The 20,305-nt window shown below is 41.8% G+C and overlaps 1 protein-coding gene across 1 annotated transcript in view; it reads left to right on the forward strand.

Annotated features, from left to right (window-relative positions):
• Window positions 1-20,305, forward strand: part of DUSP16 (dual specificity phosphatase 16) — a 30,405-nt gene that overhangs the window by 3,495 nt on the left and 6,605 nt on the right. Inside the window, exon 3 of the mRNA XM_009977891.2 lies at window positions 13,144-13,307. Coding sequence (XP_009976193.2) covers window positions 13,144-13,307 — 164 coding nt within the window. The remainder of the gene's footprint in view (window positions 1-13,143; window positions 13,308-20,305) is intronic.

The raw sequence follows: 20,305 nt of genomic DNA on the forward strand, positions 1-20,305 counted from the left end.
GATTTGATTGAGAATTTTATCTTATTTTTGGTTAAGTAGCTAGTGATGAGGTTATTTTTGAATGCAGAAACAACTAATGGCTTTAAAACCAGTGGTAGAGAAGAACAAAAGAGAAATGTAAGGAAAGTGTTTACTACTGATCTGTTACAGGTAAGTGCTTGTTTCAGGAAATATACTCAACTAAGATGAATCAGTAATAATGTCAACTCTCTTCCTTCAGCTCTCTAGCATTTCCTTCTTTTATAATGAGCTTGCTCTGATTTTAATCCTTACAGAAGAAAACACCTTTCACAGTCCTGTTGTTTTCTTACGTCTATTAAAAAAACACACACACAAGAAATCTTTTGGGATGTGAGGTGAAGGAGAAGGTGCTAGATTCAGTCTTCTAGAAAGTTCCTTGGAGGTTATTGATACTTGGCTCTGGGAAACTAGATAAATGTATTATCTCAGCAAGCTGATGAGGAACTCTCATAAATGTTTATGGTCCATAAAGTAGGGGTCAGTGCACCGTGTAAAAAGAAAAACCTTTGGACTTGAGTTTTCCCTGTGCCACTCAATCTGGTTTATTTAAAATAGTGACCTTAAATAAACATTTGGGGTAGGAATTTTTTTTTTTTGGTTGGGATAGAGTAAGGAGCAATTAACAAATATCTGAAATTCCTGCATCTGTTCTTGCTGCCTCCCTCCATTACTGAGCACTCAGTGAGGTGGTTTTTTATTTAGGTTGTGCATAAGATATGCTCTACCCTGGAGGTTGTTTTTTATTGAAGTAACTAATGTAAAGACCTCAAAGGAACCCTTACCAATTAGTTTAAGCTCTTGATCTAACCTCATAAAAATATTTATAATCTGGTGGGGAATGTTCTCAGGAATTTAAATATTTGTTTTGGTTCTTAATTTTTAGCAGTGCACAAAACACTGAAATGTGAGTACTGAAGGCATAACTCCACTCCCATCATTGCATCCACTCCGATGAGTGAAATAAGATTTAAACACAGGGATTGATTCCTTCTGTTCCCATATTTTGAGAATTAGATTTACTTTCATGAAGTCCTTTTCCTAGCTATAGTGTTTCTGTGGTGTTACTGCTTCTTTCTTTCTTCTACTTTCCTAAAACTTTCCCTACTTCTCTTTATCTGGCTTATTCCTACTCATGCAAGCACAGATGTCTTCATGACAGTTACCTTGCAAATGTTGCCTGTGCCTGTGAAGAAGATGAAGCACAGCTTTTTATTTTGTGTTGTTTTTTTTTGTTGTTTGGTTTTGGGTTTGGTTTTGTTTGGTTTTTTTTTTTTGTACTGAACACTCATGCTAAACAGAAGGATTTCTGGAAGAAAAACCCAGAAGTGCCTACCTTTCTGTATTTCCAACCTGACATTAAAAATTGTAATAGCCTAAGACAGAAACATTGTACTGGCTCTGAACTGAACCAAAAGCAAAAATCCATGTACTCAGGTGGATGTGGAGCAATGGTAAATGTCCAAGAAGGACTGGCTAAACTTCAGAGTACTGTAATGCAGGATCATAGAAACAGTTTCACTGAACTCTTGAAGAATTTCTTAGTGCTGCAAGACCAGACCATATTTTGCTAGAAAACCATGAATGATTTTTTTTTCTGTTACTCACTGAACTGCTGCTTAGATTTGATGTACCTTGGTGTTGGATGCCACTGAGAACAACCAATATGGAAAACTTACATAATGTGCCAGATGATAAAGTGCATAGGCAGAAGGGGAGTTAAATATACTGGGAGCCTTCTGTGAGTTTCTGGAATTGACTGTACAGTTTTACCCTCCAGTGCCTGTATGCTGAGCTGTAGATCTGTATGCGACTATTGCTTTGGAGCTGTTCCTCTCATTGAATAGCGTTCAACGGATACACAGATGTAATCAGAGTTCTGTAGGGAAAGTTGTAAACTTTGTGTTGCTTCACAGTCGGAGACAAAGCTGATGTCCTTCAATGGATGAAGTAAAGACTACTGGGAAAGGGCGACTAGTCTCACGCTCAAGTCAGATGAGAGCTGTCTTGGAAAGGGGTTCATAAACTTCTGCATGCTACTTACTACACAGATTATCAGTACAGTTCAGAGAATTACAGATTTTTTAGGTGCCCAGCGTGAAGCCCATATCTGACTTGCAGAACCACTGAGCCAGAGAGCTGTACACCTCCTTCCCAAAACCATGGTTGGACTGTGGGTACAGTCACTATTTGTAAAAGAGTTGTGTTGATAGGCAGTCAAGGCCCAAATGGTGAATTGCCTACTAATCTCTGCTACCCTTCTTCCTATGAAAAATGTCAGCAGTATTGTGATTTAACGGATTTTGCTTTCACAAGAGCTCTCTGATAAGCTTCTACAAAGCACAAAGCTACCGCAATAAGCAGAAAGCATAAGTTGTTAATTTTGTATTCAGTGACGAATGCAGGTGACACATGCAGCAGACAGTGAATGAAGTCATAAGCTGAGTATGTAAAGAAACAGCAAACAGAATGAGTTCAGTGAGATAGGGCAAAGGTCCTGGAAACAAAACACTGAGTGATTAGCCAGGGACTGTTGTAAAGGGTATGTTTTTGCTAGAACTTCCCCCTGACCTGTCCCTCACCCAACAAAGTGTGTGTACAAAATGGAAGACTTGCGTTGGAGGATTCAAGGAGAAAGAAACAAGGCAGGAACTTTTCTGCGGTCTTGTTTATACTGGCATTTTTCTTAAAAAAATTTGAAATTGGAAGCCTATTTAAAGGAATCCTAGTATAAAAATGCCACTATCTCTAGGGTACGTTTACCATTGCGTTGTCTCTACTTGCCTAAAGCAAAACTGGATGGAAAAAAAGCCCAGTGCTTTCTCCCTGCTTTGTCACCAGAAAAACTGTGCCTTATGGCAGAGGAGTGGGAGATCTTAAGAATATTCTCTTATCGGTAGAGCTGGTAATTTCTGTCTTCCTGAAGTGACCAGGGCTGTGAGACTGAGCTCTCTTCTCTGCTTCTGCAATCCCACATGCCAAGTAGGAGGGTACCCAGCATGGACTGAAAGTTGGCATGAGGTAGCTGTAGTTTGTGCTGTCTGATAAATTACTGTCTAACGCCCTGACACCTTTTAACGTTTGGATTCGGAGTTCAATAACTTTGGGTTGTGGCCAACTGAAGTTCTGAGTGTTCCTTACAAGTAAGTCTTTGCAGGTTGCCTGCAGGAGAAGAGCACACCTTCAAATGGGAGTCATCGATTAAAATAATTGAGTTATCTGCAAGTTGAAATAATTATAGAGAGAAAATGAGCTGTTCAGTTATCCTGCCAATGTTTAGAGAAGGAAGGACATTTGCACAACGATGCCGGCTTTCCTGATACTGTGACTGGTTGATACCATGAGAAGCAAGTCTCTAAAGAAAGAGGTAAAAGTCTTGCTGAGGGAGTGTGATATTCCCTCAGTGTTCCCATAACCCGTGGAGTGTGGCCAGTGTCAGTGGGGAGGAGATGAGAGCGAGAGAGGAGCTTGGTGCTGAATCACCCTCTTCAAAAGTCTCCTTCTCCATCAATTTTTAACAAGAACATAGAAAAACTAGTACCCTTGGCTACTGCTGGTCCCCTGCGAATATCCTCCCACCCTTTGTACTTAAAATGCAGTTTTGAGTGTTCGTTTAGCGCCATGATTGTTTTAAGCACTTGAAGAACGGGAATAGGTTTTATTACTTTCATATGTGTATCCACTTGCTGTCTTTTGAGAGAGAGCAAAGTTTGACTAGTGTGGAGCTCTCATAACATTTCTCAAACCCAAGAATAACTCGTTAAGTTCGCTTTTGTTTTGGATACCTCTGGATGCTTGTGAAACTTAATTGACTGAAATTACGATGAAGGCTTCCTATTTTTTTTTTTTTTCTTTAAAGGCAGAAAGGGCAAGCGTGAGTGTCAGACATGCTCTCTTTACTTGTCATTAGCCTGACTTTTCCATATGCCGCTTGGGTGGCAGGGAGGGGCTTAACCCCATTCGTGTCCCCCCCCAAGCCTTGTTTGCTTAACCCACCTATTAACCTTGTCTTACCAAAGGCAGAAACCCGCTGGGGCGAAGAACTTCCCTTGCTACTGTGCTCGTAAAACACCTGGCATAAGGGGACCACTTTCCGAACGCCGCCGTAATAAACCCCACCTCCCCAGCTTTTCCCAAGCGTGAAACCTTGAATCCGGTGGAAGGACTCCCCGTGGCTGACGAGTGGGGACGGGAAGGGGAGGGCAGGCGCGGGGATGGCAGCGCTCCTAACGGGGCCTGGGCTTATGTAATGGAAAATGGCAAGCGTCCCTGCGGAGCTGAGCTGGAACGCGTGAATTGTAATGGCCTGTGGAGGTCTGCAGCTCGTTTAGATAGAGTGGAAACATTGTAGATTCATAAAAGTTGTGAGTCAGAAAGTTTACAACTTTCCTTCCTTGCGGCGAGGGAAAAATCTATACTGCAGCTTTTAGATAAACATTTTAATGTTCAATGGGAATGTGACTGTGAAAGGGCTGTTAAGTCACAGCATTAAGAGCCTCTGATCTGACTGGAGGCAGAGTAAACGCTGAAGTTAAGGGTTTGTATATTTTGTCCTTGCTGTAGTGCTGTTTAAATTTGATTATTTTTTTATTTAGCATAGTTTTCAGTAACGTGATGTTACGTGCCTGGCACTAATCAGTATTTACAGTAACAAATTCTAAACTGCTGTTAGGAGAAGAGGAAAAAAAAAAGCTAAACATGAACATACTCTACTGTATCCCTTTGGTGAATACGGAAGTTTGGTAAGGATTACTTAAAATGACAAGGTTTAAATATGTTGTAGATCCAGTTGCAAATTTTGCTGTTTTTTTTATTCTCCTTTTCCTTCAAAAAAGACTACTGATATAATATTTATTACTATATGTTTATATAAAATTTATGAATAATTAGTGCCCTTAATTAAGAAGCACATTCTGGATTAATGGAGGTACTGGAATCTTCTGTCAAATCGACAAGCTTCGAAGTCTGCTTCTTGCAAAGCTTTCCTAGTACATGCATGTCATCTTTGTTTTTTGACTCATCACTTGGGTCTTAAACCTCTTCCACTCCCTGCTTTAAAATAATTGTGTTTGACGCTGAGTTAACACTGAAGAACTGGCAGACAATTAGGTCTTGTGGGAAAAGGAAGGAAGTTGCTTCTAATCTGTTTTCAAGAATTCATTGAAGGAAACCAGTTTCTCCCTTTGGCTTTTTCTGTAGTCAGAATCCAAAGCAGGGGGGAAAAAGGAGCAGTATCTGATTTGAATGTCTCTTAAGAAAAATGCCAAAGTTTGCTCTGTTAACCAGTGTGCGTTGTCCTTGGCCTTTTGCTGCAGACTCCATGACCTGTGAAAAACAGACACGTTCACCATCTCCTACATCTCCATCAGAAGCCCAAGACGGATCTTCCTGTGCATCTCGTGTGAGGCACGCAGGGCTGCGGGGCCAGCTAGGTCTATGGGGATGTTTTATAAAACACTTGATAGGCTTTTCTTAGCCTGAAGTTTTAGAGAAGCCAAGCTCTTAGGAGTTGCTGTGTTGTCTGTCTCTCTGCTGTCACCCACAAAAGATGTTTAAGCTTGTTGGTCAGCTTTGCTACAGTTTGACAAAAGGAGTAATTAAATGAAAATAATAAATGAAAATAGTAATGGCAGTTCTTGTAAACCCCATGGAAAGGAGCAGTGGTACAGTACAGAGCCTCAAAGTAGTGTCTCCCCCTGAAAGTTTTGAGTTGAGTTGAGCTGAGTGGATTTGTTAGTGTGACCAGGCAGCAGTGCCGTGAGAGCTCAGGCTGCAACAGACGCCTGAGGATCCACCATGAGATGGGCACTGGCAGCAGGTGGGATTCTTCAGTTTTGCAGCCTCTCAGATTACTTGGTTGAAAAACATGTTTGCTTAGTGTGAAGGTGGAATGCTGCTCTTCTGAGAATCAGTCTCCATTAGTTGGAGAAGGTGGCTGGGACCCTTGTCTTGGTTACCAGCCTCTTCTCTAGCTGAATCTCTTCTCCCCTCCTTGGCTTTGCTGCCAGGCTGTGGGTGTGAAAAGCAATTGCATGGAGTTCTCTTTTGAGCTTTAGTTGACAGGCTCATAGGAAACACATGAAGTGATGTGAAGACCTATTTTCTCATCTTTCTTTCATTCCAAGCTATGTCTCATGGCTGCCTTTAAAAAGAATAAGAAATCCTCCCAGAACAAATGCAGTGTAAGCTTGCTGGTTATGTTCGCTACTGTTAGGAATTGTATATGCTCTCCTTTGGACCGTTATGCTAGAAAAAGCCAGTTACACCTAATGGGAAGGTTCACTACTTTCAGGTTTCCCTTTCACTGCAGAGTTGTGGGCACATCAGCTGTCACACTTTAATTTCACACCCAACCTTAATCTGCCTTATCTCTGAGGTGTAGTCAGGTCTCTCTTCTTTTCTGCGCTTTGTCCGTATGCACCTGCCTCATTAGCAAAAGCAGCTATCTCTAGATGATTAAGGATAAAACTTCTGGTGCAGATCTCTGCAAACACTTGAGGGTGGTAAGGAATTACAGAACTGGCCGTTTCAACAGTAATTTTAAAAGCAACTTTAAAGAGATATTAGGATTGCCTCGCAATTGATTTTTCTGTATGTTAGAAATACATGCAAGTTGAGACATAGGATGAATGTATGAGGGAACACCTGCACCATATTCAGCATGCACGCAAAGGAAAGACATACTAAATATGTGTGGATGGGGGAGATGCCACTGAAGGAAGCCTGTTTGGTTCCCGTAGCCATTGGTAATTACAATCAGCCAACAGTCTGGTTATTGTAGTGTGTCAAGTAAGTGTTGGTGAGCTGCTCAAGGTGAACTTTGAAAGCTGGTAGGAGGAGCAAATGGCATTCTCCTCTCTTTCCAGCACCTTGCAGTAAAGAAGGGTGATTGGAGGAGGTAGAGGGCAGGAGAGCAAAGGGGGCTGGTAGATGGGGGAGGCATGCAGGGTAGATGCAGACATTGATCTGCTCAGTAACAGATGAAATTTCACTGGACCAGCCATGACATCCTAAAGGCGAAGCTGAGTAACCTGTGTTTGTGTGAGGAAGGGATGTGTGTTGATGTGAATGAAGAACAACACTTGCATTTTGAAAACTGAGTTTTTTAGTAGATTGGTGTTTCTGCTTAACTTTTTTGCTCTTCCCCATGCAAAATCAGTCTCGCAAGTACTTGGCCTTTGGTTTTAGTTTGAATTTTTTAGTTTGAATTGCTTTTAGTTTTTAATTCAGAATTAGCTTGTTTCCTGTGAAATTGTCTTGTCTAATTTTTGGTTACATCTCTGAGTGGTTTGACCCATTTGAAGAAAATACAAAGATGGGGAGGAGGAAGAGAAACCAGCATAACATGGAACAAACATAGGAAACATCTACCATTTCCACCAGTTTTATGTTCTATTATGGTGTCATTTAACTGGAATGGATTTTACGGAGTATTGAGTAAAACTAGTAAAATGTTATCTGCACTTCACAACTCTGCATTAAATGTTCAAATCAAGACCTTAGGGCTTAACTGGCCCTTCACTTGCAAACCTCCGTAGTGATTTACAGAGCTACTGTCCCTGCAGCTGCAGCATGTCAACTGGCAGCACGCTGGAATCCTCCTGGTCTGATTCCATATAAAATAAGAGATAAGCTGATGTAAATGCTTGTAGTTCTCAGTAGGAATTATTAATTTAGGGTTTTTCTCTGATGATAGTTAAACTAAATAGTCATAAGGATCTGGATGGATTCCGTTCCCTTAATGAAAAGTACCTCTTCCCAAATCAGTATTTCTCTGGCTATCACTTGTTGCCACCTGATCCCACCTTCTCTCCCTCTCCTCTTCCTGCTGCTGGCAAAGTCAGTCGGGCGTTTTATTTATGCAAGGATTTATGCAATGAATCTATAAGAAAGACTAACTTTTACTGTGAAAGTTTGCTGAAACTTTTTCCTCCTCCCTTCTGGGTTTGGCCCTATTTTGTTTCCAGATTTGGCTGAGAGGGGAGCCGAAACATCTGATACCAAGGTTCCTTTAACGATCATACGTTTAAGATCACATTTGTAGTTAGGAAACGGTAGTGTCTTGATCAAAGGAGAGTCTGTAGTCACCACTTGGCTGAACCATAGCAACAGCATAATTGAGTAGGTTACCGGATCTTGCCAAATTTCTGCTAATGGATGCAGAGACTTGTAAGCAAGAAATGTGGGCTGTACTGTAAAAACCTTGGAGGTGTTGGGTTGTCTGCCACACGCACAAGGGCTTAGGCTGCAAAACCACTGACAGCTGTTGGTGCCTTAACATGGTTTCGTAGAAACTCTTGTGTGAGTCGTAGCCACAAGAAGGGAACAGAACAAGTCGGCACTGGAACACAGAATGGTACTGCTCTTCGTTAAATGTGCTGCAGCCAGGGGATGCTTGTCACTCAGCTAAAACTGAAATCATTTCACTAGTCTGTTCATTTTAACAAGCTGCCTAAGCAAGAGCTGAGTTAACCTTGGGGCAGTTACAGAACTTTGCAGTCTTCTAATGGATCATCTAAAATTAGAGCAGAATCTGATTAATTGACTTTTGTCTCAGAAACGTAAAGGACAACTAGCTGAACATCACAGTTTACCACTGCTACTTTGATATCTTTTGCTTTCATGTTGGAAAATACATTAGATGATAGTCTGAAATCACTTCTGTCTCATATTACTTTAATTTGCTCCTGTAATGATGGAGATCATCATCCTCAAAGCTTTTTTCCTTCAAACTTGGATAGGGCCTATTATGCAAGTAAGACAGACCCAGAGTACCGGCTACCAGCCGAAGGATACAATGACTTGCATGCGTGCAGTCATGACAGAAGCAACTGCCTATTTAAAACTGAAGAAGGAGATGCATTGTGCTGCTTATCCTGCTTGACCATCAAGGTTTTCACATGTAATGGAACTATTGCATGAGTGGTGATGGAAGAGTCTTCCATTTAGTTCATCTGTAGCATATAAAGTAGAATGAAAAACTTAAAAAGCCTCTAGGGGCAGGAGGATGTTTTTGAAGACAAGCAAAGTTTTGTAGATATATGTATAATACGTAAAAGTTACTCCGTTTTCTTCTTCCTCTTGTCCTCTATAAGACTCGAAGAGACAAGAAGTGATTTCATCTTGCTGAATGTCAAGAGAGCTGTTTGAGCTCAGCTTCACCATCAAGAATACAGAAAACCTGCATGGTTCATAAGAAGAGAATATTTTGGAGTTATTTGTCAGTCATCTGTTTCCAGGGTCCAGTTACATTTATCAAAGACTTCGGTGAAACTTTATTAACCCAGTAGCTCTGTTAATGACCCGTAGATTTTTTTTCCTCACAGTTTTAACATGCTCTTCCAATTGATTTATTATTCACAGAGGCTGGAATAGTGGTGGGAGAAAGGGTGTCATTTAGAAACTAACTCCAGAGGAAAAGTGTGTTTTCTTTTATTGAAACAAACTGCACAGTGCTGTCAATAGCCCCATTCCAACTGAGGTAGGTAAGGAGATTTAAAGATGAAATTTTCCTTGATGCGAAGGTCATCCTCAAATTATGGAATTTGAAACTAAACCAATCCTCTCTTTCTTTTAAGGCTCAGTTTTTCTATTCTGCATTCTCACCTGTACACTAAATTTATTTCCTAAACATTTACAAGTTTGTTTTTTTGAGGAGGGTCTGCTTCATTTGCAGCAGAAGCGTACAGGTAGTCTGAGTGTTTAAACCACTTTTCTCATAAGAGGCTCCTCATGTAGACTGTGCACAGGTTTCAGCTTTGGGGATTCGTGGGGTCATAATCTCAGTTAGAAAGCAGAGACACGTGAAACAAATACCTTTTTTCTACACATCTTTAGCCGCAGTTATTTTTTTAATATATCTATCTATATATTTAAAAAAAAATAGATACATTTTGTAAGTCAATGCAAGCAAATAGCAGAGTGCAGTTCCTTTGAATAGAAGTTAGGCTCATAATGACACGACAGCTCAGTGATCGTACGCATGGATGCTGTTGTTCCAGACCCATGATACTATGTTTGTTGCACTAGAAGAAATCAGTGGTTTAGCAGGACGCATACAAGAGTGTGTTATGTTGATACGGGTTTTGTTTGTGTTTTTTTTTTAAAGCAATTTTTCAACATATGCTGATCTAGAATATGTTTTTCCTATTGCGAGTGCCTTAAATCAAAGCCAGACTTGTTGAAAAGCTACTAACTTTTTGAAATTATTATAGAAGACGGCAGGGAAGATAGATTAATATTTGAAGCAAGTCACTGATTTCATGTTTTTTCAAGTCAGTTCACTACTTATACCAGGTTAAAATATATTCAAAGGAAAGGAAGGCTCACTTGGGAGCATATGTAAAGATAGGTAATGTAATGTCAGACTTAACCGATTTGAGATTTTTGTGGTTGTAATTCATTTGTAACAATATTGAAGCAACATTAAAGGGATGAATGCCCCAGAGGAAGTGTTGAAGCATCTAATCTTGAATAATTTCAAGCTTGCCTTGACAGAGCCCTAGAATACAAATAAAAGAAAAAATCGCTCCTTACACTTATGATGACAGAGTGTGGGTTCTGTCTCCCAAAATCTCAGATTTTTTTGCATATTAACTTCTTGCTTAATTTCGTATTGCAGTGTTCATAGAGAAGTGAGACCAATCCGTAGGTAGGTGGAAAAATTCTTTTTCTATTGTTGTTAAACTTTGCTCGTGTAGTCTTTTGCAAAGAAAGCACAGATGTAAAATATTTTCTGTGCTTGTGCTGCTTCTTTGTAAGGAAGAAGAGTCACTTCTCTGTTTCCAGGTGTGTCAGAGAGAGGCTCCAGGAAGCAGTCCACAAGCTTCCTAAGAAATAAAGAATAACCAAATGAAACCAAAGACCGATACTTGATTTCCCCTTCTTCCCCAACCTCTCAAGGAAGTGCTGGGCACCATACATTAAATCAAATTTAATCTGAGAGGCATATAATGCCTATAAATTGAAGGATTGCGTCCTATAACCGAAGGGAAAACATTATGCCATACAAAAAAAAATTTAGCAAGTGTGCAAGAGAATTGTTTTGCAAACTCCTGCTGTCGTTCGATTGATATATTGAACTAGCAGCATCTATGCTCCTGAACTGGGCAGTTGTAAAGCAAGAGAAGGAAACTCACCTAGTAGGAACAGAAAATTTCAGAGCCAAACCTTTACTGTGTCCCTCGCCTAGGTCCTTCAGTTTAGCAGTATGGCTCTGTGATGGGCAATGTCTTAGTTGTCTTAAAATCACTTATCTAACAAAATAGACAAGTGGGGTTTTTTTTGGTGGTGGTGGTTTTGTTGTTGTTGGTTTTGTGTGGTTTTTGTTTGTTTTTGTAAGCCAGGAGACTAAACAGGAATCACTGTTCATAAAACTTTAGTTCTGAAAACTACTTGCTGGCTTTTTTGTTTATCAGATAAAAAGGGCTGTTGCACACATGGCTATTACCTTGGGTTTTCTTCTACATTTAAAGATCCAGATTTTAAAATCCAAAGAATAGGCATAATTCAGGCAATGGTAATGCAAGCTTTGACAAAACAATACATTATCTTATTCCTGAATAATTTTAATTGACGTCTTCAAACTGTAATAATAGTGAACATAGCATTTGGCAGATTTAGCACGTTAATACTTCACATCCTTGATGATAAAAAGGTGCCTTGTTCTGAACAGGTTATAATTACTCTTCCTTCACTTAATATTCCACTCGTCTCTGTGCTTTAATGTGAGGAAATAGCTGGGGACTTCCACTATGGTTTGCAACTTTCACCCATCCTGATTGGCTGTTAAATCGTGAAAACAGTCAAGAAAAGCCTATAACGTACTGATTTACACAGCTGCCTCTGGTTCTTCTTTGGACCGGTTTGTGAAGTATGAGAATAAGCTGAGCTTGGGGTTTAGCTAGGCTTGGAAAAAGCTAGCCAGCTTTTGTGAGAACATGTTTAGTCAAAGTGTGAGTTTGTTGCTGGAGATTTCTTCGGTTTTGTTTTCTAACTGTGGGTAAGGCCAGTTGGACCACAGTTGGTAGCACAGATTTATAACACAGCCCTTGTGATGGGAGGGAAGCTGGGGAGTAGCTGAGCAAGAAAAAGAAATGGAGCTTGATGTATGTTGTATGTATTTGCGTCTAGAGCAGTCTCAGCCTCGCTTCTTATTCCCTTCGTGTTCCATAGCAGTTGGAGCAGCCCTAGGAGCATTTTTGATGGCCACTGGGATTTTAGGTGGATTTAAATGTGTTATCAGTCATAGGTGGATTTAAATGTGTTATCAGTCATTCCACTCTAGTTTTCCTGAGTGGCTTAATGCAGTGGTGAGAAATGGTAATGAAAATGTTTTGGAGGCATAATGTGGATAGGACCTAATAACTGGTGCAGATGAAGAAGCAGCTAGCAGCAAAGGGAGCAGAGACTTGTGGCGATTTGCTGCGGTAGTCCATGGCTGGGCAAAGTCTTCCCCTGTAGTCTTCTCTCTGCCTCGCCTCACCCTCTTGAGATGGAGAAGCCTTGGCTTGGTGTGGTTTTGAAAGATGAAGCCCCTTACAGTGTTTTGGATGAAATATATTAAGTATGGAGCAGTGTAGAAAATAAGAATGTAGGACTTGGAAAGCAAACATTAATAACCACATATTGATGTTTTTACCAAATTGAGTAAACATAACTTTTTCTTAATAAGGTCTAATTACAGACCTAATACAGGAGAAGGAGGTGTTTGTAAAAAAAAAAAATTGCTGGGGCAGAGAGGAAAAGGTGTGTGTGCTTTTGGCGTGGTGGGTGTTGTGGCTGTTTTTTTAAAGTCTCACTTGCACATGTCATTAAGAATGGGAAGAAGCATCAAAAACTTCAGAGGAATGGAGGGTGAGGGTGGAGAGAGAGAGAGAGAGAGAGAGAAAGAAATGTTCCAGGAAGAGTGGGAATATGCAGCCAGGCCTTTCCTGCTGATGGATGGTTCTCTACAGTCATGGTACCTCTGGAAGAGGCATAATTACAGTTCCTCTGTTAGGACTGTCCTGCTGCCCCTTAACACCTCCCCATCTCATGTAACAAATGCTGCTTTCCAAAAACTGGTATGGGTACTGACGCCTACAGCACTGCATGTAAATTAAATACATACTGTTCCTCTCACAGGTGGATTTGCTGAGTTCTCCAGCTCTTTCCCTGGTCTCTGTGAAGGAAAATCCACGCTCGTCCCTACTTGCATTTCTCAACCCTGCCTACCTGTCTCCAACGTTGGCCCAACCAGAATCCTGCCTCATCTCTATCTTGGGTGTCAGCGGGATGTCCTCAACAAGGTGAGCGTTCTGGGTGTCGTGTCATTGACGTGGATGAGTATATAATCTCCATGTGTCTTTGTCCATGCTTCTATCATACTGCATCTTTACAGCTCTAAAACATCTGAAGTAGATATAGATACTGGCTGGCTGTGCGTAAGCCATGGAAAGCTGTGTGAGAACTAATGATATACAGACGGTGTAATTAATCCATGTGTCACGTAATATGAAACTTGGTTTCCTCTCTCCGTCTCGGAGAAGATGGTTTGGTACCTTCCTAAGTAACCTATCAACCAACAGTAAACTAGAAAACCTGTCATTATAGCAGGTGAGGTAGTTTCCTGTGTATAGGTCTCACTGGTTTGCTTTGACAAGGTTTGGATGTTAATATATTAATGGTTACAGTAGGACAAAGGAAGATTGTCTGCTTTTTAGTATTTCCTTCGAGTGCTGGAAAAAATAGCACTTAAATATCATGAATTGTTTAATGAGGGACTACTGCAAACAAGTCTTTGTACACCTAATAAAATGTTCAGACCTGGACAATCAGTGAGGTCATTTAAAATGAGTTTTTATGGTAGCATATGGTAGCACTGGACTAAGAAACTCTTACCGTTTCTAAATACCTGTGCATTTAATGATTTCTATTCCTAAAGAATAGCCCGGGACATTTTGGTATACTTAAAATACTCAACAAAGTCAACAAATATAGCACTTGCAGGGTGCTGGACTATCAGATGTCTACAAGTTTGTCTCAAATTGCTACAGGTCTGTATTCCTATGTATATCCACAGATGTTTACCTCCATGAGGAGACCAACTTACATTGCTTACAATCTACATCCTGGCTCCCTTCACAAGGGAATTTTTATTACTTCTGTTACACGTGCCCTCTTGCCTCCCATATTATCTGACAGTCCTATTTATTAGTTGAATCCCCAACAGCCTTCATAAGCTGGCATTAAATGCATGATGGGGGAGAGGGGAGGAGTGCTTCACCCTAACATATTGCCTTAATTATGTGCAAGGCTTATATATATGGTTTTTATCCATGTATAAAGTTTAAGACCGAAACTATTCTAATAATGTCCTGTAATTAGATCAAATTCATATACTTGGACCATTATCATAATTTTCTCTGGTTTCTTCTACTTTCACTCCATCCCAGTCTGGCCATAATAGGCTATTTTCATACTTTCACAATTGTTTTAAGAGGATCTTTGACACGCAAGCAATTGTGAAGAAGGTAATTGTGCTTCAATAGAACACACAGAAAAATCTTTCGTATGGAGGATAGTCAGCAGTCATTGTATTTACTTTGTTCTTTAAAACTTTCCGTGTCTTTACTGCCAGGTAGCAAGTCAGTGATTCAAACTTGATTCACTTATGATGGATGTCAAAGCAGCTTATTACTTTTCCTACCACAAAAGCAATCTGTGGTCCCCAGACAAAAGACAGCAGGAACTAAGTAATTTAAAAAAAAAAATAAAAAAATCCTTACTTTAAATGATAGAGTATTAGAAAGATGCTTTTATGCTGTTTGTTTCAATGTGTGAATGGCCAGTGCTATCCTAGGTCATGGTGGGCGTGAGGGGACAACATGTTCTCCTCCAGGGCCAGGGATGCGCTGATTCGTTTGGGATGTGACAGGAACTCTGGTGCTGTGGCTCTTAAGCAGCAAATAATCCCAGAGGGATGAAAGAGGCTGTTCCCTTTCCTTGCAGTAGATTGGTGCCTAGGAATAGGTGTTGGGCACCGGCACAGCGTTCGTGCCCCACCAGGAAAGGAATCCACGTGGTAGCAGTGGTCAGGAATTTAGTTATAGGGCCAGAGGAGGCTAAAAGCGCAACTACTGCTGGTGAGCCCTGAGTGGGGCTGAGCCTCTACAGGTGTATTGGGTTTGCGTGGCCAGGTTTTGGTAGCGGGGGGGCGACAGGAGTGGCTTCTGTGAGAAACTGCTAGAAGCTTCCTCTGTGTCCAGTAGAGCCAATGCCAGCCGGCTCCGAGACGGACCCACCGCTGGCCAAGGCTGAGCCCATCAGTGATGGTGGTAGCGCCTCTGGGGTAACATATTTAAGGAGAGGGAATAAACTGCTGCACAACAACAGCAGGGGAGAGAGAGGAGTGAGAATATGTGAGAGAAACAACTCTGCAGACACCAAGGTCAGTGAAGAAGGAGGGGCAGGAGGTGCTCCAGGCGCTGGAACAGAGATTCCCCTGCAGACCCCAGTGAAGACTGTGGTGAGGCAGGCTGTCCCCTTACACCCCATGGTGGTCCATGGTGGTGCAGAGATCCACCTGCAGCCCATGGAGGACCCCATGCTGGAGCAGGTGGATGTGTCCGAAGGAGGCTGTGACCCCATGGGAAGCCCACACTGGAGCAGGCTCCTGGCAGGACCTGTGGCCTCATGGAGAGAGGAGCCCACGCTGAAGCAGGTTTGCTGGCAGGACTTGTGACTCTGTGGGGGACCCATGCTGGAGTAGTCTGCTCCTGAAGGACTGCAACCCGTGGAAGGGACCCATGCTGAAGCAGTTTGTGAAGAACTGCAGCTCATGGGAAGGACTCATGTTGGAGAAGTTCAAGGAGGACTGTCTCCCGTGGGAAGGACTCACACTGGAGCAGAGGAAGAGTGTGAGGAGTCCTCCCCCTGAGGAGGAAGGAGCAGCAGAAATGTGTGATGAACTGACCACAACCCCCATCCCCTGCGCTGCTGGAGGGGAAGAGGTAGAGAAAATCGGGAGTGAAGTTGAGCCTCGGAAGAAGGGAGGAGTAGGAGAAAGATGTTTTAAGACTTGCTTTTATTTCTCATTACCCTACTCTGATTTTATGGTAATAAATCACTTTCCCTTGTCCTTATCTCGACCCATGAGCCTTTTGTTGTTGTTTTTCCCCCCCGTCCAGCTGAGGAAGGGATGTAATGGAGTGCCTTGGTGGGCACCTGGCATCCAGCCAAGGTCAACCCACCGCCACAGGAAGAGTTCAGGGCTGGTGGTGGCTCTCTTGGCTATTCATCTACAATCTTGATGCTGTTTTGGCATGTGTCCCTCAGACACCAGGAAGCGCTGCAGTTGCAGATACTTTAGAATTAATGTAGGGCCCCCAGGAGTTTGTCACATTTGTACTTCCTCACATATTCTGGGGTGTTATGATCAAGAATTGCTATGTTTCCTCATTATTTTTTTTTAATGGAGAACCACAAAAACAACAACATACAATCCACAGAAAGTTCAGTTGGTGTGGAGAAACCTTTTGGCTGCTGCAGCATTCTGTGCGGTTCCTCCCAGTCCTGCGATGGCTGACCCCGCGGGGGCTAAAGGCCATGTAGGAGGCCATGCAGAGAAGGAGACGATTGTCACATCAGCACCCGTGTCAATCAAACCTCGGGGCTGAATCCTGGACGGCTGGGCATTTGGCAATATTAAGGTGCAAGTCATCTGTGGCTTTTGGCTGGAGATATCCGCAGTCCAATAAACTTGCGGAAGTCCTGTGGAACCAAAGCCACCACCTTCACGACTCTGTCATTTTGCCTTAGGAACACTTGATTTGAAGGGTACAAGTCAGAATGCTGCAGCAGCCAAAAGGTTTCTCCACAAGTTGGTTCTTACTGCCTGGTGCTATCCTTGACAGTCAATCTTCTGGAAGTTCTTCCATGGATGACTAAGGTACTTCTTAGGTTTCTTACCTGTTTTAGGACAAATAACACATCTTATAATTTCAGAGCTGCTTGTTGCTTATACCTTTTTCCTCTTACTTTGAGGAAATAGTAGGCAATGCTTTATTCTGCGCACGTCACTTGTTCGCTGCACCGAAGTGGACCTTAGTGCCTTGGTAGCTTATCTTACCTCTTCAGATTCAGTGCCTGCCTGTGAAAAATCTGAAATGGCTTCCATATTTAATACTGGTACCTATGCTAACCTAAAGAAGCTGTGGGAACAAACTGAGATTTCTGCCTCTTAGTTACCTCTACTATTGGCAACTCCTGGTTTCCTGGGTTTAACCAGTTTCTTGATTCAACTCAAGTTAGCAGTAGCTAGGGATCAGCACGCTGGAAACACCATTGGCTGGTCTCTGCTCTTAGCTTTGCTTCTGGGGAAGCCTGGATCCTACTCAGGGGTACTGGGGAGAGCAAGGAGGGTGTCTCTTACTGCAGCAAGTGCCCAGAAGTACCAATGCATGGTAAGAAAGCTGGGAAGCGAAGAATGTTCAAAAGGGGAGGGTGAGAAACAAAAAGCAAGGAGAAGTAGCAAAGTTCTGCCTCTGTTAGAGCAGTGCAGGAACTGGTTAGTGGTTATGTGGGCATGCTCTGGTTTAATGGCCTTGCTGGTTTGTTGGCTACTGGGGACGAGAAGTCAGCCTTCTGTTAGCATTAGAATAGGGTTTTTTAATTCAAGTCCAGATTTTTAAAAATAATTTTCTGAAAAATTCTAGTAAGAGTCTCCAAATTATTAAGATGCAGTTGTATACATTGACCTTATTTTTGCCTTCAAATGCTATCTGTGAGTTCCACTGATTCCTTCCATTGACCAGACATACTGGTTTCCCGAAAATTTAACTGTCGTAAAAAATCTGCAGAAAGAAGTCTTAATCTGCACTACTGTTCAACCTGATGATTTAAAGATGTGAATTTTCAGCATGTTTTATCAAGACGAGCTTACCTTTTTCAGGACCTGTGTCAGCTTATCTCTGAGTGCAGGGATAGGGAAGTGCTTGTCTTGTTGCAGGACAATCTGTATTCATGACCTTTTAAGAATACTGATGCTATTTGCCATTAATACCTCTGCTGATAATGCTTTATTTATGAAAGATATGCAAACAAAAACGCTTGGTTTGTCTCCTTTAGCAAAATTAATGATTACTTCAGAAAAGTCTTAGGAGATTATATTTTTGCTTTACAGATTTTGTTCTAAATGCTTAATTCTGAAAATGTTCATAATATTTTTGGCAGAGTTGAGATACCAAAAATCTCACAGAAGTTCTGACCTGGCATTTCCATGTGTTCTTTAATCTAGTGATCAGTGCTGCTGCTTTACCTACATGCACGTATTTACAAAATGCAGATTTTTTTCATGATAAACAGCTTTATTTTACTTTGGCTAACAGAAAAGTTAATTTCACTTTTGGGGTCTCAGTGTGAAATATTGGTGGCATTGCCAAGAAGATATGTATTTTAACAGGAGTTCTTTGTGAACAACAGATAAACTAAATTCTAACCTAGACAGGACAGGAGTGACAGTGTTCTTTCTGAAAACAAGGAAAAAATATATGTTGTGGTTATGGGCCTGAACGAGCTTCCTACTTAAATATCATGTTCTGTACCAGCATTTAAACAGTAAAACTTTCTGCTTTGCTACTTGCATAACTTTTCTCTTTCTTTTCTTCCAGACCTGGATTTTATTTCCTGGAACAAAATAACGTTTTAGGGTGCCATTAATTTTCAGATTAAACAAGTCATAAAATGTAAATAAGCTGACAAAAGAGCATTTACCTTCTTTTCACAAAGTTGTTAGTATTAGGATTTCTGGATCTTCCTCCCATCGTAATTCACTTCTTCCTCTTGGGTCCCTTACAATGAAGGCACTGTTACAGTTATTATATTGGAGCGTGTTGCACAGGCAATGATTGATACTTTAGAACAGAAGGAAGCATAACTTCTTTCTGTAGCCTTAGTCTCAAAGACAAGCACTAACACATTTTTGGGTGTTTTTTTGGCTTGGACGTTTCAGACTTGGCCTCTGCAGCCTTCTCGTTCCTATTTGAATGATCAATTCCACATCAAAAACCTTGCGTAACTGTGGAGCTGTGATGGTTGGACTGTGTGGCCCACCAGCACTTATACTTTAAAAGAAATAATAAGGTTTTCTATTCTTCTTCTGAATTCATCGGCCTCCCCTTAGCTCTGTTCTGAACCAACACACGTCACAGCAGCCCATTCGTTAGCGGTACCTTCATCGCCTCCCTCCTTTAGACAGGACAACGCTCATGACCCTGCATGTGCTTTTGTACCTCCTCTTCCAGTTGTTCCTCTCTCACCTTCAAGCAGCGGCAACAGTAGGTGAGAGCTGCTTTGGGGCCAGTGTTTCAAGGTAGTGATCTAAAGCAGGTTCTTAATTTGATGGAAGTTGATGTTGAAGAGCTTGGGATCCTGAAAGGGGAAAGCTGCATCGCCCAGGACAGCGAGGCACAGATGCTGGGGATCGGGGGTCTCCCTTGCACACGTAAGATACTGCAGGCCTAGCGGTAGCCAAGAACCCCATTCCCAACACCTTTCCTCTCTGGATAATTCCAAATATTCCCCTACTTCCTTACAGCACTCCTGCTTTTAAACTTCTAGGTTTGTCAGTGTATGAGAGCTAAATATAGTAAAGGAAGGTGCGATGGTATCGGCTCTGAAAGGCATGTAGGGCTGAAGGGAGCTCGCCGGGTCAGTTGAGGAGATGTGAAGGAAGGGAGAGGGGGAAATCAGTGGCATATTGGAATTTGTTGCCATTGATGAGAAGCTGAGCTTTACTGGGAGCGTGACCTAGGAAACCAGCAGCGGAAGCAGCAGTAGGGCTGAGAACTTATTTAACTTATTTTGACACGTCCAGGTTGTTGGTGGGGTTTTTTTTGACCACTTCTGCAAATTGTATTTCTGATGACTTGCTTCGCGAGTAACTGGTCATCTCCTGTTGCCCTTGGATGGGTATGTTTATGATATAATGTATGTTCCTTAGTTTAAGGTACCCGCACCTTCAGGCACCTCTGAAGGTGCTGATGTGAGGGACTCTGGATGAAAGTTGGGAGGAGCTGCTTGTTTTGCTCCAGACAATAAAATTCAGCTCGCTAGCCCAGATTGATGTAAGCTCCCTGTTTACGGTGCAGCCCATAGCAGTTGCATACACTCCTCCCATTTAATTTATGCACGCATACACGTGTTTGTGTGTGAGTATTCATCCCTTCTGCATACACACTAACATACATGTGGTGTACCTGTATACTAAATATCATACATAATTTCAACAAGAGTGAGTTCTGGCTCT

This window comes from Tauraco erythrolophus, chromosome 4, assembly GCF_009769465.1.
Source record: "Tauraco erythrolophus isolate bTauEry1 chromosome 4, bTauEry1.pri, whole genome shotgun sequence".
In the NCBI taxonomy this organism is placed as follows: domain Eukaryota; kingdom Metazoa; phylum Chordata; class Aves; order Musophagiformes; family Musophagidae; genus Tauraco; species Tauraco erythrolophus.